The following is a 27,850-nucleotide window of genomic DNA, read 5'->3' as shown; positions in this document are numbered from 1 at the left end:
GTGATTTACAAACATTAACTTCAACTCTAACAATTTATTTTCAGTTAGATTCTATATCACACTTTCCAATTTAGTATTTTTTTCTTCACTTTCTCTCTCCTAAAAACTATTCTATTTTCTCTCTCCTCTTCTTCTTCGTTGAAACTCCCTCCTTTTTCGATCTCGATTTTCGCACCTCAAAAATCTCACTTTCTTCAACTCAATTTCACTGTTTTTTCAGTTCAATTTCTCTTTTAGAAGCTCAAATTTACTTTTTTTTTTGTTTGGAGTAATTAACAGTTGAAGATTTTGAGCTGTCGAAGTTAGGGCATGTGTGGAAGTTGCTAAATTAGCAGATGAGTTATGGTTGAATTACATGGAATTGATCACTTTTGATGTTCTTTTGTGGAGAAGAAAGTTTTTTAGTGTAGTTCGTTGTGTTACGGAGATTGCTGGTTTCGAGTAATTTGCGTGTTTTGTTTCTGAAAATTTGAAGTTTTTTCAGTTCATGAAGTTAGGGTTTCGGCGAATTAAGCTATTTCATTGTTGATTTCGTACCTAAAGTATTGGAATTTCACGAGTGATGATTTTAGTTGGAATCTAGGGTTTTTTTTTCTGGTTGTGGTGAATTCGCAAGAGAATTAATGGTTTTTCGAGTATGCAGTGACTTTTATAGGTTCTAGGGTTTTTTGAGAAGAAGAAAGAAGAGTTAGAATGTTTTATTCGCAGTTTATATTGGCCAAGAAAGGGCCTTTAGGGACTATATGGATTGCAGCTCATTTGGAGCGGAAGCTTCGGAAGAATCAAGTTGCTGATACTGATATTGGCGTATCCGTTGGTCAGTTCATTTATTTCTCTAATCATTTATTTAGATTTTATAGTTGATTATTTGCATAACTTCTGTAATTGGTTATTTATAGAAGTTTAATAAATATGCAGTTTCTTACCTTCTATTGATTAATAGTATTAATTACGCCTGTTCTCCCCCCGCTTATTTTCAGTTCAATTCACTACAACTTGTGACAATACATTTGATCTCACATATCACTATTTATTTCAATTCAGTTCAATTCAATTCAGTTTAGCTATTTTATGCCGAAGAGAATAGGCCCTAAGTGTCTTCCCGCGGAAAAAAAGAAAAGAAACTAAATTGAAATCCTCATCAACAAATTGAGTCGAATGAAGCTTTTCACCCTCTTGTAAATTGAGTTATGTATGTATATAATTTAGCAAGTTGTATATGGGAATATCTTGCATCGATGTGAGGCGAGTAAGCAATCTTCATATTCAAGTTTCAAATAGAATATAACACCATAATAGCCTGATATAATTTGTTTATAACGGGGAAGGGCTGCTTCAATTTCAATTTGCGGGAGGGAAGAACCGAAGAAGTGATGCCAGAAAGTTTTGTAAAATTTCAGCAAAAAGTTTGAACTTTTAAGCAAATAATTTCATAACCAGGGGTGAAGAAGTGGTTATAATATTCAGCTTAGTTCAGTAGCTTAGACTTGTTTTCTTCACCTCATATTTAAAACTACTTTTATTGATTAAGACCTTTTGGTTGATTGAACTTGATTATTACCTGTTAAAGTTGAATTTCACTGACTAAAATTCTAAAACTGACTGTTATTGATTAAGTTTTGTCTTATGTTATGGTATGAGTTTTTCGAATTGTACTCATTAAAATTGCTTTTTACTAAATCAAGCAAATTTTTATTGATTAAAAGTGATTTTTTTATTGACTGGAAATGATTTTTAGGGAACATTACTTTTATAGGTTGAAACGAATAGGGCCTTATGTACTAAAGACTATAAATCTAGTTGATCTACAAGTTCCTTTGTACTATAAATCTATGAGGGTACAGGTTATGTAAGGAACTAAGGATGCAATTTTTGTTCGCCAATTTATGTGCTAATTCAGTTTGGATGTATTTAAGGATGAAACAGATTCTATTAGCTTGGTGCTAATTCAGTTGGAATATATTGAGGGATGCTGAGAACCAAGTTGGCTTAAAAGGAAATGGAGTAATCTTTTAAGGACAATCTAAATAAAGAAGGGCAGTCTTTTAAGGACGGAGGGAGAATTAAATACTGTCTACTACGTGTCTACGTCCCCCCCCCCAAAAAAAAAAAACAAAATGGAAAATAAATGATAAGAAAAATTATGATAAATAATCTAAACGAGTAATACCGTCATGACTGGAAGCATGGAGAAAGGGGATTAGGAGCGAAGGTAAGAGCAGAAGGCTAGCATGGCAGTAGCTGCCATAGATGTAGTGTTATTAGTAGAAATAGACTAATAGTGCAGTAGTGGCTGCTGATCAAGAATTAGTTGTAGTGGGTTAGATAACAGTAGCATCAAGTTGAAGACTGTAAATCATGAAGGAAAGGAGCGAGGCTTTGATTTTTTTGTAACATGATATTTGGAGTTAGGGTCTGCATCTGCTAGGTGCGTCACTCTATTGTTCAAATTGATGAAACTTTTGTTCAATTTATTGAGGGATTTTGCAAAATGGTAATGTTTGGCGGATAAGATCTAATATTTCAGTCTTTAACTCATTGGTCCTGCCTTTTCGTCTTGATTAGTGGTTTAGGTTGACGCTTGGACAATTGTGCTTTGGTGTGCCTGCTTGACAGTCCCCCCCTGGTGTTGCAAATGACAACGGACGGCGATGTATCTAATTAAAAAAAAATTACTTTTTACCTTGCTGATTCCCTTTATCACTATTTGATACAATGTTCAGATGGGTATTTAACATTTTCTTTTCTGATTGCTAAGCCATGTACGTAACAATGTTTGATGTCCGTACATCAAGTATTATAAATGAATTTTGTGGAAACTTCTCTTTCAGTAAAAACTTCCTTTTTCAGCTTCTACAACTTATAGATTTATTTTGTTGAAGGCATATTTCCATCAATTGTAGTAATATTCACAGAAGTGTCTGGACAATATTAATAAACAAACAAAATGTTGATGTGGCAGATATTTAATATTTATGGTAGTTTATTGTAACAGAATCTGGTTGTTATCTCCCTCCCTTTTTTCTTATTGATTTTTATTTATTTACGAATCTTCTCAAATTACTCATTTTTTGTTTCAGATTCTATACTGTTCCCAGAAGTGCCAATCGCACTCCGCTTGTCTAGCCATTTACTGCTTGGTGTTGTCAGGATATATTCAAAGAAAGTGAATTACCTCTTTGACGATTGTAGTGAGGCTTTGCTTAAGGTCAAACAAGCATTTCGCTCGGCAGCAGTTGATTTACCTCCTGAACAGTCTAAAGCACCATACCATTCGATCACTTTGCCAGAGACCTTTGATCTTGATGATTTTGAGCTTCCAGACAATGAAGTATTTCAGGGGTTAGTGTCTATTATGAATTTTGTTTCCTTAATGGACATATCAGTCAGGGGTTAGTGTCTATTATGAATTTTGTTTCCTTAATGGACATATCAGTTTTAGTAGGTCTAACTTCAGTTTGTTCTTTTGTGAGGGAGCTGAAGGAACTTCAAACAATTGATGCTTTGATCACATTTAACAATTGGTTGTATTTTGCAGCAACTTTGTTGATCACCATATTAGTACAAGAGAGCAAATTACTCTCCAGGATTCTATGGACGGTGTGGCTTTTCCATCATTGCAATTTGGTCCCGATGGTTAGTTGCTTCTTCTTTAATTGAATTTTAATATTTCCTTCAAATTCTGCTATTTTTCCATAGTCCTATGATTTTTCGTTATGATGTTTATTTTGTCATTATTCATATGTTTAGCTGTGTTTCAGAGCGATTTGGTGATGGTGATGCATCTCAGATTGGTTTGGATCTTGACGAGGTAATTACATAATCTAGTTGTTATTGTCTTTCATTGTGCACTAGCCTCTTATCTTGAAGTTCTATGAGACTTTAATTTCGGTACAGTTAAATATATAGAAATACAAAGATGTCTTAGTTTGGGCAGTGCATTTACAGATTTACTTTTAGGTAATTTCTTTGGAAAGAATATCAGATTGTCAATTAGTTGAACGCAAAAAAAAAAATGTAATGGAAGCTACAAAATATTGGCAAAAAGTTGGAGATCTGTACAAAAATCTTTTGAAGCTAAATTGTGACAAAGCTAAATTACTCAAAAAGTTGAAGGAAAAAAGGTTAAAAGTCAGGTGTTATGAGTTTATGACCAAAAATGTTTGGTTAGATGGTTTGACAGAGACCACCTTCTAATTATATTGTTGTCTCTTTTCTGATGGGATATTTGATGCATTTCACTTGTGCTTTTATCCACTCACCGAGAGGGACTGAGGAAGAGATGCCCCTTTTTCTTAGTGTGGTTCATTGGAGACAACACCCATACTGTTACTTGTAGTGCTCTCTCCCTTTCTTTTTTCCAGGGTTAAGAGGGGGAGACAGGAAGTTGAGAGTGCACGGATATTTGAGACACACACTATATATTTTACAGTCATATACTATACTATTTGTCTATTTACGTCTATGAGGTCTGAGAAAAGGTATCGGAGAAAGAGGGATTAGATTGGGAATCTGGGATTAGGTTATTGCAATAAGAGCTTTTTCTGAGGTTACTCAATGTATGAATTAGGTTTTAGTTATTGTATTCTGAGAGTTACATTCTAAGGGCGAGTGCTAATTGACTAAACCTGCTTAAATATATCAATTAGGTTTTAGTTATTGAATTATGACGTACAAGCAGCCAGGATGCAACTTATCTCAAAATAGAGGGTGAGTGATACTTTTGAAGACATGAACAATCTTTTTCAGGTTAAATAGTTGTAGGAACTGGGAACTAGGAACCAAAAGCAGAACTGGAAAGAGGCTCATTATCTTTGATTCTTCTGTTAGATCTTTCCAAATATAGGGTGCTGGAGCTGGTGGGTATGCCTTGAGTGAAGAACTAAGCTTCAGTAGAAGTATTAGATCCTTATCATGTTAGTTGAGCACTTTGGAGATATATAAAAACAAAGCGCGTTTCTTTGTAGCTTATCGTATGCTTGGCTTGATAAAACATGTTTTGCCCTCTTATCTTCTGTGACAAGAGTTTTTTCACATGCAGGAGTTGTTTATGGACAAGGGAGATGCTGCAGGAACAAGTGGGGTTTTGGTTGACACAGAGTAAGAGAATTTATGAGTGCTAAATTTTTGCTTGGTTGACATCAATGTTGTATGTTTTTATCCATTATTCTTTTTAATTGTTTACTGGGCTTGCTTGCTCGCATGTTTAGTTGTATGCACTGAAATTGTGCTGACAATTTCTACTATATCAATTTTAGTTTTTTTTTCTGTACAAGACTGTCTTTCAGTATATTGAAATGCTCTATTTTTTTTTGATAATCTTCTTTACAACCGACTTTCAGTTTTATTTGCATCTTCTTTCCATTCAGAGCCACCAAGAGAGAGGGGATGCCACTTTTAGTTGCTACTTTAATGTTGACAATAGAGGCTTTTTAAAAGGTTTTCTTTTATTGTATAAATAGTGCGTCTTTACGTTGGCATCCTTTTATTAGGTTGATTTTTTTGATGATTAATCTCTGTGTTGTCTAGATATCGTGTTTATGTGTAGCATGTCAAGGGGTTGAAATTCTTGAAAAGATATTCATTTGGTTCACTTCCATCATGTATTCAGGCCGTTGCAACTTTTTTTGAGTTTTTCTAATTATTTGTTGCCTTGAATTCCAGTGCTGGTCCTCAGGAAGCTATAAAAGAACTCTCACCTTCACCTTCCAAAGCCGATGAGCATTATGAAGCTGTTTCTGATTCTGGGTTGGCTTCAAACGCTAATTTCTTCAGTATCCAGGTTAGGTTTTTATTTTGCCACTCTGTTGTAAGATTTCTTTCTCTTCTTTTGGCGAATGGAGACCCATTGACTTATCTAGTCTGATAAACAAGGTGTCCGTAATTGTGTGTTCACCTTAATGCTCACACACACATGTATTTTAGTTACAATATCTACATTTAATTTAGATATGCATCTCTATGTACAAAGAAAGGAGAATATCTCAATAAATGCTCATGCTGTTGATTATTCAGGCACCTTCCACTCCAGGGTTAACGGAAGAGCCAAACTTGCCTAGTGCTAAAGAGGAAATACAGGTTAGTGATGATCATATGGATGAGGACCAGAATCCATGTGAACTTGCTGCAAAAGAAGTGTCTGGAAATGCTTCAAGTCTTGTGGAACTGTCAGATTTGGGTGGCGGGAAATTTATTTCTAATGGAACATCGAATTATGAGGATGAGCTGGGCAATGAAAAAGCACATACACATGGAACTGAGTCCATGGATGTCATCTCATCTGGTTTTGCTCAGCCTGTTACTTCCAATGAGCACAAAGAGGAAACAAATGGTCAGGATAGTGCGGAAAACATTCTCAACTCCAGTCCTCTCAAGAATGGAATTATTATAGCTGCTGATGTGCAATCTCAAGGATGCTGTGATGTCGAAGAACAAGGTATAAATGGGACTGCCGTTCCAGTGCTTGATAATACCATTGTCATGGAGGCTCAAGGTAGTGATCTTGATGCTGGCTGCAACAGAGCTGACCTTGATGGTACGTATCATCGACTACATGATGGTGGAGAAGAGAGTAATACATCTTTAATTGGCCCCGCAGTTCCTGGCACTGTGGAAGCTGAGATTAGTGGATATGAACACCAAAATCCATTTCAGCCTTGTCTAAACTCGAAGAAAGCTGAGATCTCTGAATCCAATATCGATGTGAAGTCATCAGGCTTTGCCCTTCCAGTGCTGCAGGCTTGTAATTCCAATGTCCAATATGCTTGTGATGGAGCAAATAATGTGTTTGATGACTCCCACCTTCCAAATCGAGACAGTGGTTTGAGTATCTTAGGGACATCTGGACAGGGAGACACAACTAATGTTTCTGGGATGTCTACAAATGTCTCAGGTTTGTAGCCTTAGGTTTTGGTAATTTGTCAGGGAGGGTTTATTCTAAGTTTATGTTTCAGCTCTTAAAAGTTTTTGGCTTTTGTATTCTGTGGAACAGATGAAGTAGAACCAACCTCAAAGGCAGACCAGATAGCTCGTGAAGTTACTTGTACCACTGACATCAACCTAGAAGTGCAGGTGGAAAACCTAATTGCAGAAGGAAATCATTTGGAAAAAGAGAGCAATTTGCAAATTTCTGATTTCCCGCCCCCTGAGATGTTGCTTTCTATGCCAAATCTGCCTGCTGGTCTAGCAGACAACTTTCTTGTTGACTCTACACCTGGTAAAGAGTTCCTTGCAAAAGATGGCAATGCTACTGATGAAAACATCATATCTGGGAGAAAGAGAAGTTTTACTGAGAGTACTTTGACAATACAGAGCATTAATTCAGTTGAGTCTTCTGGTGGAGCTCAGTCCAAAGGAACTGTGGAATTTATTCCTGACGACAATGACTTGCTATCCTCTATTTTAGGTATTGTACTGTTATCCTTGCTTTGACTATCTTTTGGTGATTAGCAATTTTCTGAATCCTGCGCCTGGCTTAAGTAATGTTTGAAATTTGAATTACTTGGCTTACTATGTATCCTCCATTTTGTACTTCTTGGTCGCTGCTATGACTGTGATTGCTAATGGTTCAATTAATTTCTGACAAATTACTCTTACAGTTGGTAAGTCTACAGCAATCAAAATGAAGCCTACTCCACCTGTTCCTGATACAGTACGTGCAAAGCGCCAGCGGACTGCTGTCCGTTCTGCTACTCACAAGCGGAAGGTGCTTGTGGATGACTCGACTGTACTCCATGGCGAGTAAGTGATACCTTTTTGGCTCATTTGTTGTGTTCATTCATATTCTTTAGGAACGTAAGGGAGAATTGCCTTATTGGATTGAACCCCGCATGGGTCTACCTGACCCAGCTATAGTGACAAGTCCTTTAGGAGTAGGGTGACAAAGTAATTGGAATCCTCTAGACCTAAGGTAGTCCAATGGGTGTAAGAGTTTGGTGAAGTCGAAAGAGCTTTTAAATGAACATAACCTTTATTGGACATGGTCAGTACAAGACTATGATTGTAGGCCAAATTTATCGCAAAAGAGAAGACATTTTGGTAAATTTTACTATGTGCTCTTTCTCTCTCATCTCCTGTTCCGTATATCCTTAAACTTCTATTGGCCACCTCTTTTTGGCTTGTAACCTGTATGGCTTGACCCTCAACAAAGTGACCCGATGATGACTCACCCAATAACAAGGTCTAGTATCCTCACCCCCAAAGTGTCTAGTGGGGTTTGATCCCACAACCTCATGCTTGGTGCGTATGTATATATTAGATGTATATGTCCGAAACCTCATGCATTGCCTTTTGCACTGTTTTCAAGACACACCTATTATCATTAGTATCTTCTACTACATATAGATAACAATATAACAAGTCCCAAATTTGAATTTTCATATTGGAACAAATTTTTAAAAGATTTTATTTGATTTATTATTTCTAATGTATATTGGTAAATAAATACGGTCGAAGTGATGAGCTTTGACTTTAATAAAAGCATTTGGGTAAAGTTTTGGGGGACAAAAGCCGTAATTAAGTGAAGATAATTATGGTCAAAGATCCGAACCAAAGACCATGGATAAAAAGGCACACACTTTTATGCAAACAGGGGGATGATGTGGTATGTTTTTTTAAGTTTTTTGCTTAGGGTAATGCTTTTATTCGTCGAGTTTCTGAACACTTCTTTGCTCTTTGCTCAGCACGATAAGGCAGCAGCTAACAACTACTGAAGATATACGGCGTGTGCGAAAGAAAGCTCCTTGTACGAACCGTGAAGTTTGGGTGCTTCAGAAACAGTTTTTGGATGATGAGATTTTCAGCGAACGTGTATTTACAGGTAGATTACGAGAAAATTTATTAGTTGTTCCACATAATTGATTTTATCTTGTTGATTGAGAAAACTGCTGTATTTAATATAGATGGCCTCAAGAGTTTAGGCGCATCAGTACTCAGTAGATAAGTCTTTGTTTTCCTGTTCAGTTTATTAATGCATGGCAAATTTAGTGGTAGTTTGCTTGACCCAACTATAAGAAGTGGTATTCTTTATGTTGTGTGCTTGAGAATATCATACTTAATTTAATTGTTTGCCACTGACAAATTTCACACATCCCTTCCTAAGTTGTCCCCATAGAATCATAATTTACAAGTAGATTTTCCTTTTGCTCTTCATCATCTCAACCCTTATTATTGAGAATTAATTTTATCATTTGTATTGTAAGTTTTATTAATTTTTCAGAATAAATAATATTTTAGTCACTGTTACTACAAAAAATGTCTTTAAAATTGATGATAGTTGTTACTTCTTTTTTTAATTTCTTACTAGGAATGTAATGCTCTATATATCATATTACTCCCTCTGTTTTTTTATTAATTGTTACACTTCACTTTGGGGAAGAACCAAGGAAATTGTGCAAAAAACAAGGAAGAAGTACAATAAAAGAATGTTTGGTTTTGGTAAGTGTAAAAGAAGCATTAAAATAATGTAGGAGAGAAAAATAGGGTAGGTGGGTGGTGGGGTATATGAGGTGGAAAAGTTTGATGTGATAGGTTACTATATAAGGAAAAAGTAGAAGTGTAACAATAAAAAAAGGGACTAAAGAGGAAAGCTTAACAATTAAAAAAAGCGGAGGGACTATAATGTTAGGTCAAATATTCATGATATTTGATTTTGCTCCGCCATTATCTATGTAAATTTTCCAGCTATCTTTTACTTGGTGTTTTTTTTTTACACTTGTAAGTACTAAGATTTTCAACTGGAAAGTGATGTTGGAAATATTTTTGTTGAGCTTGTTATTGTAGGCCATACTATCTGTTTGAAACTTAACTTATTGGCTCAGATGGACTTTTTCTTTTTGCTGAAACTCATTTTTATAAGTCATAACGCCAGTTGATGAAATTGATACATCATGAACTGGTGGCTTGTTGGATAATAGACAATTAAAATCCATAAGTTGTTGCAAATGGGAATATAAGCCTAATCATTGAAAGACATTGCTTGAATATTACTTGTCAGGATCAGGGTTTAATATTAAAATTCTTAATATAAGACTTGAGGATCTTGCCCTTAGTTTGATGGATGATAGCCTGATAGGTCTCCCTTTCTATGTTGATGCTGTGTTGTGGGCTTAGTGAGGTTTTTTTTGGTCAGTATTTGAGGTGTATGACTACCCTTCTTGTAGTGCCTGTAGTTTTAGTATAATAGTTTACATCTTTGTATGAGTAACCCTTCTTGGAATGCTTGTTGGTTTATTGGAATTGGTTATATCTCCATATAGTATGATAAGTAATGCCAGTTTATTGTGCAGACACATGGTTTTCATTCAGTTAATTTTCTTCTAGTGGATTTGTTTGCTTTTGATATTGATTGGCTTTATAACCTGTGTAAAACATAAATTGCAGGGTATACAAGTGGATTCTTTTTGTTGGTCTGTTAGAATGTCTAATTTTGCCTTTTCCATTCCAGGAATGTTTCCTACCTTGAGATCATTGGATAATGAGGAATTCAATCTGAATGAGATCAGAATTTTTCGTGATGATATATCCAAAGAAGCAAGTGAGGCAGACATCTCTACAAGGCCAACAGTCGGTGAGGAATTTGAAACTATGGGAACTCCTGTACCCTGTATTGCTGAGATCACTACGAAACCAGTGCTCGGTGAAGAAACTGAAGCTCCGGGAACTCTTGTACCATCTACTGCTGCAGATGAGGGATTGCAAGTGCATGATGGGAGTCTGTTAGAGACTATATGTGGACAAGAATTGACTTTGGTTGTAGATGGTGGTACTCTGCTAAAAGAGGTAGATTTTGTAGATAATGAGGTCATAAAAGAAGTGTCGCAATATGATGTTTCTGGAGAAAAGGTTGGTGTGGAGTTTGATGATGTAAGAACCTCAGTTGGTGGTGAAGCAATTCATTCTGTTGCTTCAGGAGCAGAGCCACTCTTTTCAGTTGGTCATGTTGCTGAAGTTAATTGTAACTCAACAGACGATATTAAAGCCAATTCACCTTCCCTTCAAAATTCTAGTGATGTTTTGGTGTCCATGCATACAGATATATCAGACCAAATTCTTGATCACAGGTGTGCTACAAATTTTTCAATAGACGATACTTCTACAGGGGAGGGTGTTTCTGGATCAGGTATACGAGATCAAGGGGTAGATGTTGGTGTCACTGAGAAAGCTGGTGTAGGTGAAAGATCAGATGCTGAACCTGTATCGGAGAAAAGGGAAAGTGTTGATCCAAGCATAGTTATGGAGCATCTCCAGGATACTTGTTCTCTACCTGTTCATGATTCCAGTATCTCTGAGTCTGTGGCTCTTGAAGACAGGGCTTTTCCAACACCGGACCAGGTTCTTGATGGTTGTCATCCAGATGAGCTTGGGATGGCAAATAAAGATGAAATCTTTGACTCAGACCTAAGACTTGATGATAGCTGCTCAACTCCATACAATGTTAGTGAGCATGTAAAATTAGATATATCATATTCAGTAGAAGCTGATTTAAGCCCCCGAATTACCACATTAAATGAGGGGGAAGGTCTACAGTATAGGGAAGCTGACCAAATGATTGCCATGGACTCCACTTCGATTCCTCCCGAATTTGTTGACGCTGGAAACAATGCTGTAAGTGATTTTCTAATCAATCTTTATCCTTAATATGACAATTTGAGAGCATGTTGGTTGTTTGGTGATTCGAATCTGATTGAAAGTTTTAATCATATCGTATCAGTATTTCTTGTTGGAATATATTGTTGTACACTGAATGATAGCCTGTTGTTAAGGTGCTGTTCTCTTCTTGCTACTGATTGTTTGCGCATTTTCTTAATAACACTTTAGTGTTACAATGTTTGATTGTATTGCTCTTAAGAAGATGAATTGGGTTGAGATAAAGAACTGTTGAAGTAGTAGACCTATGTGTCCATTCAAGGCAAAGATATGGGTTCTGTTGCAGCTGCTTTTTTTTTCCCAAAGTCTTTCTTTGCGAATGTGTTGGTCTGCAAGTCCAAAAACCATGGCAAGGGAGATTTCGAGTATACATGCCTAATTTGTGCACCTGCTTTCAGCTAGACCAGCTCAATAGCTTGGTTTAGGTCTACAGGGATTCAGGCATTCAGCCACAAAAAAGTTCTGTGGTTGAGTGATCTTGATAGAAAGTAGGGTGTCTTTTATTGTTTAAAATGATAGGTTGAGAGAATGCATCTGTGTAAAGTTTGTTGAGAACTTTGACTAAGTTGAGCAATTACTAAGTGTATCTTTCTGTTTGCCTTTGTGATGCAGGAGGTTAGCACAGATGCCATAGAGCACGATACAGGTTAAGTTCTTCTCTTGTGCTTTGTTTAGTTAATTCATTTTGATTTTTCTGATATTCCTCTTGATCTTTACATCTATGCTTTCAGATTGTCTGTGCTTTTTGTATATTATCATTTTTCTAGAATTAGATTTTGATCGTCACATTTTGGATCAAGGTCCAATGGTAGTTTCTGTTGTCTAGGGGGAAAGGCTGTGCACAGCTGAACTTCCTTTAGCCTTTCATGGGCGGTGCTCTCTTTAGCTTGGGTTATGTGCATATAATCATAAAGGGGCAGTTCTTTACTTTTTCACCTGGCATACTCTAGTTTATGTCCCAGCCATAGTTTTTGCTTTTTGTCATTTTTTTTGCAATCCTTGTCATAACCTGTCATTTAGATCTTATAGTGAAAGATGATGAATCTAAGTTGCTCTTGTTCATTCAGCCTTCTTGAATTTTGATGATGACGATGTCGCTGAAGATTACGAAAGTGATATGGCTGACCCTGATGAGAAACGCATTCTCGACAACAGTGGCTGGTCTGCTCGTACCAGGTTTGTGGCGCTGTTTTCCTTTCAGGCAAAGGGGTGGGGGGCTATGGGTGTTTTTCTATTGGTCCTAGTAGGGTTTACAATTTAATTGGAACTGTCACAACTCACAAACAACACCTGAGTTCTGAGGCCATTTGACTTCCAGTATGAATGATCAATTCTGTTATATTTCATTTTGTCAGAGCTGTTGCCAACTATCTCCAAGTCTTGTTTGAAAAGGAATCTGATCAGCCGAAGAAGGTGATCTCCTTGGAAAGCCTATTGGTTGGGAAAACACGAAAAGAAGCGTCAAGAATGTTTTTTGAGACATTGGTATGCCGCATCATATTAGAAGAGAACATACATTGGAATATTTGATTTGATTACTTTTAGCTAAAACAAAATAAAGAAATGGAATCAAATCATTGATGGAAAAATCTAATCTTTGTGTTGCTTCGCAGGTTCTCAAAACTAAGGATTATGTAAAAGCAGAGCAGGAGATCTCTTTCTGTGACATTAAAATAAAGCCTAGAGGAAAGCTTCTGAAATCAGATTATTGATCCCATACGAACACAGGACGGTAGATTGGTGAATAGCCGTGTAGTCCTAGTTAGTTGACGTAGCTTAGATTTTGGGACCGTGGTTCTCCCCTTGATTTATTCTTTACTTAAGTTTGCTCTTTTCTTTTACCTTCTATTTTTTTGGGTGATTAGTAGGTTAACAAGGGAGGCTAAGGGCTGAGAATTTGTAAGTCTGTAGCTCGTGTATCATGGGTAGGCATTGTAGAATGTCTTGTAATGTTAATCCTGCAATAATATATGTATATATTATATATATATGTAAAATTGATAACTATGCAATCGGAGATTTTCTTGGATCTAATCGTCCACTTTTCTGTGAATACTACTGATTTTCTCGTTGTATGAGAGGCACAAGAGTGTATATAACCTAGTAAGGGCTTGCAGCTTTTATTCGAAAAACAAAGGAAGGTTTTTTTCAAGTACAAATAGCCTCATAGAAGTTAATGCTTAATCATTAAGTACAATAGTAGCAGTATAATTTTGTTTAAATGGCAATTACAACACTATAACACCTGGAGTATAATCCTACCCAAACTGTCTCAAACTCCTGCCGAGATTTCGACCCACATGTGGGTGGAAGATGGAAGGTGTACAAATTTTAGACACTCAAATGTAAGGTGTGGTACACCCAAGGCTATTTTATGCTCATTGTTCATTTGAAATCATCCAATTGAGCAAAATATAGTAAGGAGAGTTCCAAATGAGCAAATGAGCAAATGAGCAGAAATTAGTCTTACATAATACACCCGAGTGTAAGATAAACTCGTACCATTCTTCCACTGGTTAACTCTCATATGGCAGTTGTAGATGGTAAATTACCTACTAAAAGAAGATCAATTCAGGAGGGGTATGAGATCTAGCTTTGGTTACGGTCAGAAATCGTAAGACTAACATATAGTAACGGTGAACTTTCTATAACGTCTTTTGTGGTGATACTCCATCGGCAATGCAATTGAGGTCCCAATAAGAATCAATCTTCTTTGCCATCCTCACCCTTTCTGCCCTTCAAGAACCGCATCCACCAATACGCTGATGATTTAGGATGCCGAGAAAGCCCATTCTTGTAGTCTACATAAACTAAACCGAAACGCTTGGTGTAGCCTTGTGCCCATTCAAAGTTGTCCAGCAAAGACCAAGCAAAATATCCTTTCACATTGGCGCCATCCCTGTAGATAAAATTTTGCAGTAAATGTACGTATTACATGGAAAACCAAAGAGTTTCATGACACAACCAATTGACCAAGACTTCAGCTCTTGTTTGGATAAGATGATAATACTTATAATTTCCACAACAATCACAGAGTATCTCATTATTTTTCATATTTAGCAATGCACTGTTTCATGACAGATTAATCTCATCAATGAACACCAACTCCCGATACAGTACGACCAACTTATACAAGTCTTAACTGATTTACAGTTATATGGTTACATAATCACAATTGACCAGTACCCACAAGATGAATAAGATTAGGGAATGAAAATAAGCATTGACATGGCTTTGAGTATATAATTGCCATTATTATAGGCGTTAAAGAATTTGTTCAATTCCCTGGAATTCTTATCTGTTATTGTATTAGTTGTGAGGTAGCCCATATCTGAATTTAGTATCCTTAGAAACTTGATTCATCATTTGTCCAAAAACCTTTTAGTTAAAGTGAAATGAATAAAACAAGTAATGCCTACAAAAAATAAACTACTGACTAGATATGAGATGCTTACTTGATTGCCTCTGCAACAGTGGCTACATATCCCTTGAAGAAAGTAACTCGCAATCTGTCATCAAGCACCTCATGTAGCTCAGCCAAGTCGTTATTTTCATCGTCCATGCCTGGCAACGTGATATGAATAGCATCAAGTTACTCTCTTTTAGAATCCATCTTTTTGTCTTTACCTTCTAAAACTTCAATTATTTACAACTAAAATAAAAGCGCCTATAGCTGAAGAACTGTACCATTCTCAGTAACATAAATTGGAGGATTGTTGTACTTCTCTGCTATGTGAGCAATAACTTTCTTAAATCCCCAAGGAACTACATAAAGCCATGGCGATGCTGCCTGTCAATTGTCATCCAAGTGTATAGAGAAAATCAAAACCGATAGTTGATGACAAGTCATGGAAACAAAGTCAGAAACATGCTAAAGAGAAGAGCTTATAAAAATACCTTCTCACCAATCATTCCACCTTCTTCCCATTCAGCTGTCAATGGAACAGGAAGATATATAAGATGAGAAAATAAATAAGAAAAGGGTCCTTAGGAATTCAGCATTACCAATTCTCTCTATCTCTTGTGCTGCATAGTATTCATGCTCTTCAGGATTTTCCGTCGAGTGTGCAATATATCTAGTAGTGTAGTGATTTAAGCCAATGAAGTCTATGGAGTTCTGAAGCAAGTCTCTCTCTTCTTGAGAAAATTTAGGAAGCTTATCTCCAAGTCTTTCATGCATTACTTGGGGATAGTCTCCAAAAAATATAGGATCCAAATACCTACGTGATACAGGAACTTAAATGATCAGTCCAACTGATAAGTCAACTTCATGATCACAAAGAAGATAAAGGTTGATCTTTTAGTGAGAGATTGATACTAAGCTTAATCACAGAATATAAATGCATGAAACACGAAGTAATTTACCATCCTAGCTGGAAAGCAAGACGTCGTTCAGCGGCATATTTGTCTTCAACACTGTCTGATGCAGGCTCGGCCCATTCACAATCTACCACAAAGCCAAGCTGCCCACCTTGCTTTTCCTGGATGGAGAAAAAGGCAATAAAAACAAGCAAAAGAAAAGGTTACACTCATGTCATTAAGGGCCTGAGCAAAGCCAATCTAAATTATAAAACACAGTGATCATGTTTTTATATTTGTAAAAAACCCTATAGAAGCTAGAATATTAAAATAATCAATCTAGGAATGTTGAAACCTGGTATTTCTCCTTATAGACTGATGAGGCAGAAGCATGGGCCAGGATTTGGTGATGTGATACCACATATGGATCCGATGAGTTTTCACATCTTCCAGGTGCAAATATCCCAATCCCATATCCGTTAATGGCAGTTTGAAGAGGCTCGTTAAATGTAATCCAATGCTTCACCCTATCCCCAAAGTTTGCAAAGCATGTTTCCGCATAGATTGCAAAGTATTTTCTGGATTTTGCCAGTTGTTGAAACCATGTTAGGCAGCTCTATCGTGACAACACCAATTCATCTTGGCAGAAACTAAAGAAGATAGCAAGAAAGTAAGGTAATAGATGTTAACTTTCTTCTGTTGTTAGTAAGTTGATATGCATTAAACTTTGAAGAATCACATTTCAACTCAGAAGCTCATTATCTAATCCTAGCACAAACGTTCATGAGAAGTACTCACACAATATCCTTATTCAACCACCCTCCAATTGACTCTTCGAGATGTAAAGGAAGGTCCCAGTGGTACAAAGTTACATATGGCTGTATACCTGACAAAGAGATACATAAAATCGTTCCTCATGATGATCAACTCTGTAAAGTAACACCAAGTGAATTAATACCTTTCTCTAGAAGAGCATTTATAAGACTGTTGTAGTAATTTATCCCTTCTTCATTAACCTTGGTCCCAAGACCATCTGGAAGCACAGAAACACGTTTTCATGTCAGTGCAATCAGATCGATGGTCACATTGCTTTGACCCTTCATAATTATGATCTAGTATTTTTACCGCGGGCGATACCCCGGGTCAGTTACAATTATCAAATATATTATGCATAAATTTCATAATTGATTCTATCAGCTTTTCATAATATTCTGTTTACTACTGGAAAATGGACATTATGGCATGCTAAGTTGTTAAAAAAACACTTCTAAGGAATTGGGGATAAAAATAAGAATTTCAATGGAATTTGGCTAAACAAATGTTATTACTTACTAATAAAAGGGTTAAAGATCAAGATGCTTGTCTACATGTTTTGTAATTGCATATAATTATGAGACTTTGTTATGTTTTACTTTGAAACATTAAGCATGAAAATTGTATTGGATTAGTGGTTAGATTCTCACATTTTATTTCAAGGGTCATGTGTTCAAATCTTATTAACTACGCATTGTTAATATTTTTGATAGAGATTATAAACATGTGTATTAGAAGCTTGAGAAGAGTATCACGTGGCACCGTTCCTTTGATAGGGCCTTTTGATATATTTGTTTAGATATGAAACATTTTACCGATTTAACCTAAAGCCCCTTCAAAATAGTTGATCGTTTTCTTTCTCGTGATTACTCAGTTTCACTAATAATATGTGGAAAAGCCACTAACAAACTATTACTATTATCGGAAATGTGACTATTTCTCAAACACCCTAAAATAGCATATATGAATCAAAGTTATTATAGGTAGTACAATGAGTAAATGCATAGATTAGCAAATTAATTGTTACCAGGGTATATGCGGGACCATGATATTGAGAACCGATATGCATCAAACCCCAACATAGATATAAGTTGTACATCTTCCTGTTGCCAAAACATTCAAACAATCATGCCTATATATTACCAACTCGAATACAAAAAATTACATTTTATTACAAACAAAACTTCCCAAGACTCATACAGTATAAGTACACATTCTTCTATGAACTTTCCAAAAATAAATATAAAAATGAGATGCAAGTACAACCAACCTTGTAACGATTATATTGATCAACTGCCACATCTCCATTGCTGCCATCAATAATATTTCCTGATCCAACAAGAAAAAAATCCAGTTGAATCAATCCACTATCTTGCATTAACCATAAAATCACCATGGATATCAACACGGAAATTTCATTACGAACTAACACTCGAACGCATTACCACTACCACCATTTATGACAGCTTACCAATCAGACTGTAAATCGATATACAAGTACACAAATCACTTACCCTCAATATGTGTAAAAGAATCCCAAATACTAGGACAATAAAATTACCATGGATATCAACACGGAAATTCCATTACGAACAAACACTCGGACGCATTACCAGTACCATCATTTATGACAGCTTACCAATCAGACTGTAAAACAATATACAAGTACACAAATTACTTACCTTTTATATGTGTAAAAGCATCCCAAATACTAGGACCCTTATTACCCTCATTGCACGCTCCTTCAACCTATCATTTAGCAATAAAATCACCAATTTGACATCAATATTGGTACCCTATTTCAACTCAAACAACAAATAAAGCTCAAAAGCATGATCAAATCGATTTTAAACAGATCATTTTTTTGGGTGGGTATTTCTAATTTCTCTCCATTTTTTCAATGATCATCCACTTTACTGGCAGAAATAGTAAAAAAAAATGGCGAATTTAAAGAGGGTGAAAACCTGATACGCAGAAGTAGCAACGCCAAAGACAAAATCTTGCGGAAAATCAGTTCTGTGCACTTCTTTTTGAATCAAATTTGACTTATCTTCGATGATAATACTGGGTTTCTTCGCCATTACTGCAACTTAAAAAAGCTTAAAAGTTGAGATTTCAGAGTGAAAAAAAAGGCGAGATTTTTCAAAAACAAAGGTGAGACAATAGAGAAAGAAACAATGGAAAATCTTGTAACATAAAATAACTGATATAAACTATGTCTTAATAAAAAAAAAGGAAGCAATAAACTATTCCAAAACAAAATTTCACAAAACTTTCTATAAATAAGATGGGAATAGTGGGTGGTTAGGTGCAAATTTGGTGTAGGCTCCCAAGTATAGAAAATAATTGAACAGTGATTGCATTATTTGCATAAAAAAAATACACGTATGTGAAAGTCATCTAACTTAATTGATTTGTATAAAAAAAATTAGCTTAATTGGCAAAATCTTATGAAATGATACTTAAGATCGGTATCAAATCTCATCTATATTAAATTATCGCTTTAACGGATATAATAACAAAACTTCATTCATTCTTTAAAGATTTTAAAATTGGAACATATTTGAGGAACCAAGGTGGTGACATTTTATACTATAAAACATTACAACATGTGAGTATATTATGAGTAAAAATTGTTTAGCTTAGTTTTAAATTAGGCAAATCTTAGCTGCCAATGTTGAGTCCAGTATTTATTATTTTCAAACTAAAACAAATAAAAAAAAATCATAATAATAAAATAAACCTTTCTATCTTATTAAATTTCTCATAACCAGCCTTGAAAAACAGCATCAATCATCAATGGCTCTAAGTTTCAACATGTTTGACTAGGTCTCCATTGATTTTACATGAGATAATCTAAAAGGGATCGAGTTTTTCTTTGTAAACTCTGGTATATTAAAAAGATTTAAGATGCATTCTATTCACTTTTAAAAAAATAAGTTTCACGTTTAATAAGTTCACATAAATTTTAGCATCTAATAAAATAAACCTTCAATAAGTTCACCTAAATTCGTATAAGTTCTTTTTAACCCGTAAAAAATAAAAATTAGGAATATTTCTTTTAGTTTAGTTGAAGATTACACAACTTAGGAATATTTCTTTTGCCTTAATACCCATAGTTAGCAATTAAGAAAGTAAAAGTCAAGTGTAACCAAAACAGCTTATTTCCTTCCTGATTGTATAACAGCACACTGGAATTTCCTCCCACTATCCAAAAGAATTCATCAACTTTCTACAATTTCACCAAAATCAGTAGAAAAGCTTCCAATTCTAGGCAGTTATTTCAGGAAAGATCTTCAAAATACTCAACCCACTATGCCTTTACTAACAATTAACAACCCAAAAATGATATAAACGGAATTCAATTTTAAATCTCGAATACCACCCTATAAGACGGTACTAACTAAACTTAGGCATGTTCTCTTTGGCATAAAACAACTGAACTGAATGAATTGAAGTGAATTGAACTGAAATAAATAGTGATATGTGAGAGTAAAAGTATTGTCCAAAGCCGAACTAAACTGAATTGAATTGAACTGAAAATAAGATGGAGAGAACAAACCCTTAATCGCTGATTTACACACAAAAAAGTAGAGCAAAAGATCTTTTTATGGGACGAAGAAGCAAAATAAGAGCAAAACTTAAATATGGGCATACATTTATTGTTACTGAGTGGAGGAAGCATAGAGTGTGTTTCTCCATTGGCCGAAGCTTCAGCTTTTAGCAATGTCAGAATGAGATTTTGGCGGGAAGCAACTGTCAAGTAACTCCATTGAAATGTAGAGATATAAGATTTATTAAAGAAGCTAGTTTTGGGTAGAGATATTATAGAACGAGAACCAAAGAATGAAGTAGAAGATGCAGCCGCCATGCTTGCGTTGTGGATAAACCAACCACCTAAGCTTCTATTATTATTATTATTATGAGCCCTGATATGCGCATACCCGGTATGGATAATGTTTGTCGGTATCGTGGCAAAGTTGTAGATAAATACATTTTTTTTTTCTGGGGGGGGTTTAATTTATTTTTTTTGGGGTTTTTACTTACTTAAATTCATGATTTGATTCACATTAGAGTTGATCTGATATCTCTCCTTCATGATCAGAGTTGTCTACATTGCCATTAAGTCAACATTTTTTTGTCTTTTTCTGACAAAATTACTAACATATCCTGGTATGGACACTGTTGGCTCATACCAAGTATGCGTCAATATTATTATATCAAGTTGAACAGAGTTTTGGTACCAATATAGGTGTGTGTTTAATATCAAGTTTGTATCGCACAGATAGACATATAACTTTATGTGTGCCATCTTCATTTTACTCTGGCTCTCAATTAAATTTTGCATAGAGAGCATTTTGTATAGATAGTTACATATAATGCGGGGTGTTAACCGTTGACTTTGATTGTTCAATGTGTTCCGACTAATATTCGTCGGTCGTGTATAATTTCTATCATTATTTGATGGTCCAGAATCTATTATCATATGATTTTACAATGCTTAAATCCAAAAATTAAAATTTGAGGATGATACGAAACGATTTCTTAATATTTTGACTACTTAATATAGTTCTTTTTTTACTTATGTGGATAAGACTTTTTTTTTGAGAGACTGGAAATAGGAGATTTATACCTACAAGCAAATATCCACATAAATATCCTTGGGGATAATGAGAATTGAAATCCCGGCCATGAGGTTGGGAGGTGGGAGCTCCAACCATTGGGCTCCCACGTGATTTTCTATGTGGATAAGACTATAAATTTCCTTTTCTGTATGGAGTTTCGTTGTGTTGTCTTTTTTAGTTGTAAGAGAACAACAATCTTCTTAATTATCATCATTCAAGCAACTTACACAAGTAAAACTAATTGAGGGATGATTATCATACTTTAGCAATAAATTATCCTCTTAATTATCATACTTTTAACAACAAATTGTCTACTTAATTATCATACTTTATTTTTAGAGTGATGGAGAAGCACGATTGTTTTTGTTGTACCATGTGAAGGCTTCTTCCCTTGTTCCCTGGCCACAGTGCCCAAGTCACTGTTGTATAGATCTCTCTTGATTTCTTTGGATAAAGATCTGCGATCTTGGCTATCTATAACACATTAAATAGTAATGATAGTCAGCTATTCTACATATGGAGAAGATGACACTATTGGAGACTTGGTCAGAGCTTGCTCATGCCTGTGTTGTGCCAAGCTGAGCCGACCAGACCCAAACTAAGGCCTAGACACGGCACCACCAACGGTCTGCTAAGTCATACCACGCCTCTATGTGGCTATGCCTGTCTTAAATATCGCGATTTTGTTGTGCTTTTTATGCCGAAACTTGTCATGTTGTCCGTGCTTCCCCATCTAAAAGATGTGGTTTAGGCACGACCCATGACTCGGCCAAACACACAATACTGTACTATCATGCCGGGGTCGTGCTGTACTTTTTCTGTGAGTCAAGCCGTGCTTTAAATCAACGTCCAAGTGCCTTCTTACATTAGATGTCCAAAAATTGGCCGTCACATCTCTTGAAAAAGTAGTGGCTTGTAAGTTGTAATTGATTTAGTGATTACACCCCTACCAAGACATAAGTGATATGGGATGTAGGAATTATGGTTCAACTATTACAAAGGGGTAAAAACTGTATCATATGCTTAATTACAAGGTAATGTGACAACGTAAATAGAATTCTCTCCTACTGAAGAAAAGCACCCAGATTGCTTGGACCATTTGATGTTGATAAACGAACAATATCAGTAAATCACCATTAAATTGTCAATACAAGAAGAAAAGATCCATGAACGTATTCGTAAGCACTTCTCACTCAGCAGTTCAGGACCATTTCATAAGGTTAGCTTGACGCAAGCAAATCAAGAATGGCATAGAAAGACGTCTGTTCGGACTTTCTTGCTTTAACATTAAAGCAAAAGCCTCCCAAATGGGGATATCAAACGAGTTGGCTAGATCGGTTTAGAGACTCGAGAGTACTTTGGACATTCTTCACTTATACTGCTTGCTGAAGGATTACCAATCATGGAGGGGCAGGGGCAGGGGCCGGGGAGGACTGAACTTACATATTTTCCAACATCTTCTCAATATCCAAAGTAATGGTCGAATTTCATGAGAATCTCCTGTTGGGGTTGAGGCTGGGGCATCCTGTACCTACCACAACGTAAATGTTCTTAAAACTTTCACCTGATAATGTACAATTTTTGAACAAATTTTTCTAACACAGGGTGACAATATAATAGGATTTTATCTCTATGCAGTCATGTAAATGTGATTACACAATAACACAACCATTGGTCAACAAGGGTGCAACCTGAAATGATTTACAGATTATCTGTATGCAATCATGTAACCCCTCGAGTATGCATGCAGATCGCAGGATATCACTGAGGGAAGCAAGTCAGGCAACAGACCAAAGCAGCGACAAAAGATGGGAAAAACAAAAAAAACGAGAGGGAGATTACTCCCTAATGGCTATAGCCTGAATGAATGAATTTCTCGCACCTGAATCTCTCCCTCGTCTTCCTGGCTCCATCATCCTTAACACAATGTACAAGGAGTAGAAGTTGAATGCCTCAAGCTGTTTGTGCAACTCATGTGATGCTAATTTATTATGGGTTCCGCATGCTAGCACAAAACACAGTCCTTATGTCAAATTCACTTTATATGGATGTCAATTGTCAAGATGTAAAATTGTTACGCACATAACAAATAAAATTTTGGCTAGAATGCTCATAATGAGTAGACGAGCAAGAGAATATAGTCATTTCCTTATTACGTACACAGTTGCCATGCATTTAGACTAACTCCAGCTCCATTCCGTCCTTTAATTCATATGCCTAGAAACATTATCTAAGAGATGAGTCCAGCCCCACGTTCCGCTCCCAGCATGCAAATGAATATTACAAAGCAGGAAGTGAAAAGGCAGAAGAGTGCTTTATCTCATCTCAGGCTCTGGGCTAGGCAATTTAGCATCACCAACCGCATGACCAGTTAGATTGGACCTAAGTCTAAATGTCGGCCAGCCCCGCCCGCCCCCCCCCAAAAAAAAAAAAAAAAAGAAAAGAGCGCAAAAATATCCCTTAAGAAATTTGGAACAGCCACAGCTCTGACCTTAAGGTGCTCGTGAGGAAGACAGCCTTGATAACCAGCAAGCAAGACAACTATCCAGTAGGTCGAACGACAAAGAGTTTAGTTAGTATGTTAAAGCAAGAGATATTTGTCAGAAACAGAGTTCAAGTTAGAAACCACTAACGTCCATGTCAAACTAAGGCTAGAACAAAAAAAAACCTTAAAGACAAACAACCATACACCCTCACAGAAGAGAAACAGAAAAAGGCTGCAACCTTAGCTGCATTAATCAAGGGAATCATACATAAAGAAGTAATTATCTAGCTCATTCAAAAACAAGAGCAAAGCTTCGTGTTGATGCTTTCCATCTCAACAGGTCTAGCTGCCACGAAAGAGGTGGCATAAGCAGCTAAACAAAAGAAAATTTTGTTCTATGTGACCAACAGTTCTGATGACACTCAGATTGATGCCTAAAACTCCAAAATTTGATAATCATGTGGGAAGGAAAAGAATGAAACAGATAGAAAGATTACCACAAAAAAAAAGGGAACAGAGGCAGCTTCAGCCACTAATCTACTACAGTTTTGGATTGCGCTTCTTCAGACCCAATTGCCTCTTGCTCCAACTCTTTCACTGCATTTATGAGACCTCTAGTAATACCAGGAAGATGCAAATTTTTCTCCTTCATTTCTTCCAGCAGCTTCTCCGCCTTTTTCCAATCCAAGGCCTTCAAACAAAGTGATTGAATCAACTTATTGTACTCATCTACATTAGCTTCAACCCCATAGTCCTTCATCTCACTCAGCAACTTCAAAGCATTATCAAAATCTCGGAGATTGCAATACCCTCGAATGAGCGTGTGAAAGGTAGCAGGGCAGAGCTTGGGATGTTCTTTTTTGGCCATTGACAAGACTTTGCACGCTTCTTCCATCAAACCACCCTTTGAATAACCACTAATTATGACACTATAACTGTAAACATCGGGCTTAAGTCCCCTACTCTCCATCAGTTTCAGCATGTCTTTGGCCTCTTCCAAATCTCCAGCTTTAGAGAGAGAATTGATGATAACATTAAAGACTCCATTTCCAGGAGGTGGGCCTTCCACTATCATCTCATTGAATAATTTCTTTGCCCCCTCAATGTCTTTTTTTCTACACAAACCACGAATCACCCACGAGAATGGATTGATAGCATGTTTACGAACTTCACCAGAAAAATCAACCAGCATCTCCTGTGCTAAGTTCACAGTTTCATCCACCTTCGATAGACAACTTACCAAAAAATTAACCGCCTTCTGAGGAGGATATCTATTGTTCTCCTTTGCTGCAAGATAGACAACATGGGCCTCTTTGGACCTATGGCCTTTGCAGTACAAAGATATGATCTCACCAACCTTCTCACTTTCGGGTAGCATTTTAGCATCAAGCATTTTCTGGCAAACTAATGTAGCCCAGTCATAGAACGACCTCTTGCAAAGTGCTTCAATAGTAAAATAATAAGTGTCTACATTCGGAACACAACCAAGTTCCTCAAACTTCCCAAATACCTCAAATGCAGCCTTTCCCTTGCCCAATTTCGAGAATGCCGATAACAACTGATTCAGTATTTCGGCGTTAAGCAACCCACTCTCTTTCTCACCTATTTCCTTTGTCATATCCCACAAAGCATAAACATCTTTCCTTTTAAGTGCAGGATCATTGCAAATAGCACGGGCAAGCTCATTCAAAACCAAGGTAGTAACTTCAAAATCGTTTCTACTCGAAACCCATTTGCAAAACCAAATCAAATGATCCCCAGGAATAAGTGGGGTTTTAAGCACTCTCACCACAAACTCCTCACTCAATCTCAAATCTATGTTATCAAGATTAGACTCTAAAGACCCATCTACACTACTTTGAAGCAAAGACAACACATTTTCCAATTTTTCAACATCAATCACAGAAATTCCTTCATTAACAACCCCTTTTAATTCCTGATCATTTGAGCTAAAACCAACTATCTGGGCATCATTATTTTCAGCATTCTCATCAAATTCATGAGTCAATTCATAATTTTTTGAAGAACTAGCAACATGGGTGTCATCAAAACCCTCACCATTTTCCAATTCTAACTCTTCAGAAGAAGTGGCATCATGATTCTCAGTTTCAAATTCACTTATAGAAGAAGAATGAGATAAAAACCTGTGATTTTGATGATGGAAATGTTGCGTGGATGATATATGTGAAGAAAATGGTGATGAATTCAGGGGTTTATGTATTACCTGAGATCGTGGGTTTTGCAAAGAAAACAACTTTCGTCCAAAATTTCTAGTGAGTGAAGATTTTGATGCAATGGATCTCCACATCTCTCTTGTTCAATAGCTCTGTATCTGTATTCTGTAGTAGGGTTTTTTTCTTGGGTGTTCTGGGTAATGGTAATCGAAAGTCACACCTAGGGCTTACTTTGGCTGTTGCTGTAGTTTTGAGAATCCCTGGATAGGGATCTATTTTTAATTCTTTTCAAATTTCTATTGATTTTAGTAAAAAAAATATGAATTTTTTCCTTGAATAATACTTCCTCTGTTTAAAAATAGTTGCACCATTTCTTTTACGCATTGTGATGATTTCAACCATTAATATCTTTAATTATTAATAAGTAAAAATTATAAAAAGTTTATATTAAAAAATTTTACATCGAGACGAATCTAACAAGATCCCACATGACTATGTTTTTCCTAAAATATAAATCACTAAAGACAATCTAAGTGTAAGATGTGAATAGTGCACAAAATAGAATTAGTGCAACTATTTCTAAACGGATGAAGTATAAAAGTGGGTTTTAATTCCTAAAATATGCCCAAAAAGATAAAAATTCTCTGCGTACCGTCCACGTAGGACGACACGCGAGAAAATGTTTTTTTTTTGTTTTATCCCAGGTAAACCGCTACTCTGAGTAGCGGTTTATGTGTATAAAGTAGCGGTTTATAAATATAAATCGCTACTCAGAGTAGCGGTTTACTTGGGCAAAATGTTCCAAGCACATATCAAACTCAACTTGATTAATAAACCGGTACTTGAAGTAGCGGTTTACAAAAAAAAAAAAAAATTTTTTTTTTTTTTTGTAAACCGCTACTTCAAGTACCGGTTTTACTTAAGTTGAAAAAAAAAATTCTCAGCACTTGTAAACCGCTACTTCAATACGTTTATATTAAGAAAAAAAAAAATTCTCACGTGCCGTCCTACGTGGACGGTACGCAGGGAATTTTTATTTTTTTGGGCATATTTCGAGAATTAAAACCCACTTTTGCATTATCCAAGGAAAAAATTCAAAAAAATATGTTTATTGTTGTTAGGCAATTTGTCATGAGGTCCTACCTCGCATCGGTTGGATCGGATCAATAAAATAATAATAATTATATGGTATAAGACGATAAAATAATCTTTCAAGTAACTCAAATATTGTAAAGCGTTGTTTTGCTAACTTAAAGTCAATAAACTTGAGTACTTTCAAGTTTACAAATAAATAAATGACAACTACAATGAACTTCAAGTTGTAGCCGATTGGATTTTATTAATTTCTAGGATTATTTAACTTTTGACAACAATAACTAGTTTTTTTTTTTTTGTGTCCGGGTGATGCCTCGGGTTAGTTACAATAAACAAATATGTGATTATTTTTAAATTTCATAATTTATTTTGCTACTTTTTTTATTTTTGTCCATTGAAAAATTCACGTCACGACCTGATATGTAAAAAAAATTGAAAGGCTTGAGTTTGAAAACAATACCTTAAAAGAAATTGTGGTTAAAGAATATGACATCAATATTAATTTATAAGTTAAGTCTTTTTAGTTAATTATAATTATTACAAGACTTCATCATATTTTATTTGAAACATTAAACAACAAAGTCATAGCATATTGATGGTTAAACTCTCACTTTTCATTTCAAATCACGTATTCGATACTTTTCACTTACACATTTTTTTATAAGTAATGAGTACACATTGGAAATTTGAGGAGAGTGCCACGTGGCATATGT

General features: G+C 35.8%; 3 protein-coding genes across 7 annotated transcripts; 1 reads left to right on the top strand and 2 right to left on the bottom strand.

The window, feature by feature from the left end:
- Nucleotides 1-51: 51 nt before the first annotated feature.
- Nucleotides 52-13,680, top strand: LOC104890170 (sister chromatid cohesion 1 protein 4). Its single transcript, XM_010675557.3, has 15 exons — nt 52-817; nt 3,081-3,342; nt 3,539-3,636; nt 3,762-3,811; nt 5,042-5,100; nt 5,665-5,782; nt 6,016-6,892; nt 6,992-7,405; nt 7,599-7,740; nt 8,682-8,818; nt 10,445-11,604; nt 12,259-12,292; nt 12,714-12,822; nt 13,002-13,131; nt 13,260-13,680. The coding sequence occupies exons 1-15, from the start codon at nt 694-696 to the stop codon at nt 13,356-13,358; spliced, it is 3,813 nt and encodes a 1,270-aa protein (XP_010673859.1). The 5' UTR covers nt 52-693; the 3' UTR covers nt 13,359-13,680.
- A 56-nt stretch (nt 13,681-13,736) lies between these two features.
- On the bottom strand, nt 13,737-20,673 carry LOC104890172 (beta-glucosidase 42). 2 transcript variants are annotated; one of them, XM_010675558.4, is made up of 14 exons: nt 20,416-20,673; nt 18,723-18,847; nt 18,441-18,507; nt 18,029-18,087; nt 17,786-17,861; nt 16,904-16,978; nt 16,744-16,831; nt 16,301-16,523; nt 16,012-16,127; nt 15,652-15,866; nt 15,544-15,578; nt 15,334-15,436; nt 15,102-15,210; nt 13,737-14,545 (listed from the first exon to the last, which is right to left on the bottom strand). In XM_010675558.4, the coding sequence occupies exons 1-14, from the start codon at nt 20,627-20,629 to the stop codon at nt 14,350-14,352; spliced, it is 1,701 nt and encodes a 566-aa protein (XP_010673860.1). In that variant the 5' UTR covers nt 20,630-20,673; the 3' UTR covers nt 13,737-14,349. The 2 variants fall into 2 exon arrangements, with proteins under 2 accessions (XP_010673860.1, XP_010673861.1); XM_010675559.4 differs by having other exon boundaries at nt 18,723-18,841.
- A 1,815-nt stretch (nt 20,674-22,488) lies between these two features.
- Nucleotides 22,489-26,315, bottom strand: LOC104890173 (pentatricopeptide repeat-containing protein At3g02650, mitochondrial). 4 transcript variants are annotated; one of them, XR_789647.4, is made up of 3 exons: nt 24,366-26,315; nt 23,266-23,388; nt 22,489-22,914 (listed from the first exon to the last, which is right to left on the bottom strand). XR_789647.4 is itself a non-coding variant. In XM_010675560.4 (2 exons), exon 1 carries the CDS (start codon nt 26,174-26,176, stop codon nt 24,401-24,403), a length of 1,776 nt encoding a protein of 591 aa, XP_010673862.1. In that variant the 5' UTR covers nt 26,177-26,315; the 3' UTR covers nt 22,489-22,914; nt 24,366-24,400. The 4 variants fall into 4 exon arrangements, 2 of the variants coding, with proteins under 2 accessions (XP_010673862.1, XP_048499583.1); XR_789648.4 differs by having other exon boundaries at nt 22,489-22,908; XM_010675560.4 differs by lacking the exon at nt 23,266-23,388.
- Nucleotides 26,316-27,850: the final 1,535 nt, after the last annotated feature.

This window comes from Beta vulgaris, chromosome 4 (genome assembly GCF_026745355.1).
Source record: "Beta vulgaris subsp. vulgaris cultivar EL10 chromosome 4, EL10.2, whole genome shotgun sequence".
NCBI classification, from domain to species: Eukaryota; Viridiplantae; Streptophyta; class Magnoliopsida; order Caryophyllales; family Amaranthaceae; genus Beta; species Beta vulgaris.
This window is presented reverse-complemented; position numbering and strand designations above follow the sequence as displayed.

Coding starts and splice junctions, on each gene's coding strand:
- LOC104890170 (XM_010675557.3), top strand. CDS start 694: ATGTTTTATTCGCAGTTTATATTGGCCAAGAAAGGGCCTTTAGGGACT. Junction 7,406..7,598: donor CTTGCTATCCTCTATTTTAG/GTATTGTACTGT, acceptor TTACTCTTACAG/TTGGTAAGTCTACAGCAATC. Junction 13,132..13,259: donor GAATGTTTTTTGAGACATTG/GTATGCCGCATC, acceptor GTTGCTTCGCAG/GTTCTCAAAACTAAGGATTA.
- LOC104890173 (XM_010675560.4), bottom strand. CDS start 26,176: ATGTGGAGATCCATTGCATCAAAATCTTCACTCACTAGAAATTTTGGA.
- LOC104890172 (XM_010675558.4), bottom strand. CDS start 20,629: ATGGCGGCTGCATCTTCTACTTCATTCTTTGGTTCTCGTTCTATAATA. Junction 18,088..18,440: donor TGCTTTTACACATATAAAAG/GTAAGTAATTTG, acceptor TTGTTGGATCAG/GAAATATTATTGATGGCAGC. Junction 15,437..15,543: donor GTGGAATGATTGGTGAGAAG/GTATTTTTATAA, acceptor GACAATTGACAG/GCAGCATCGCCATGGCTTTA.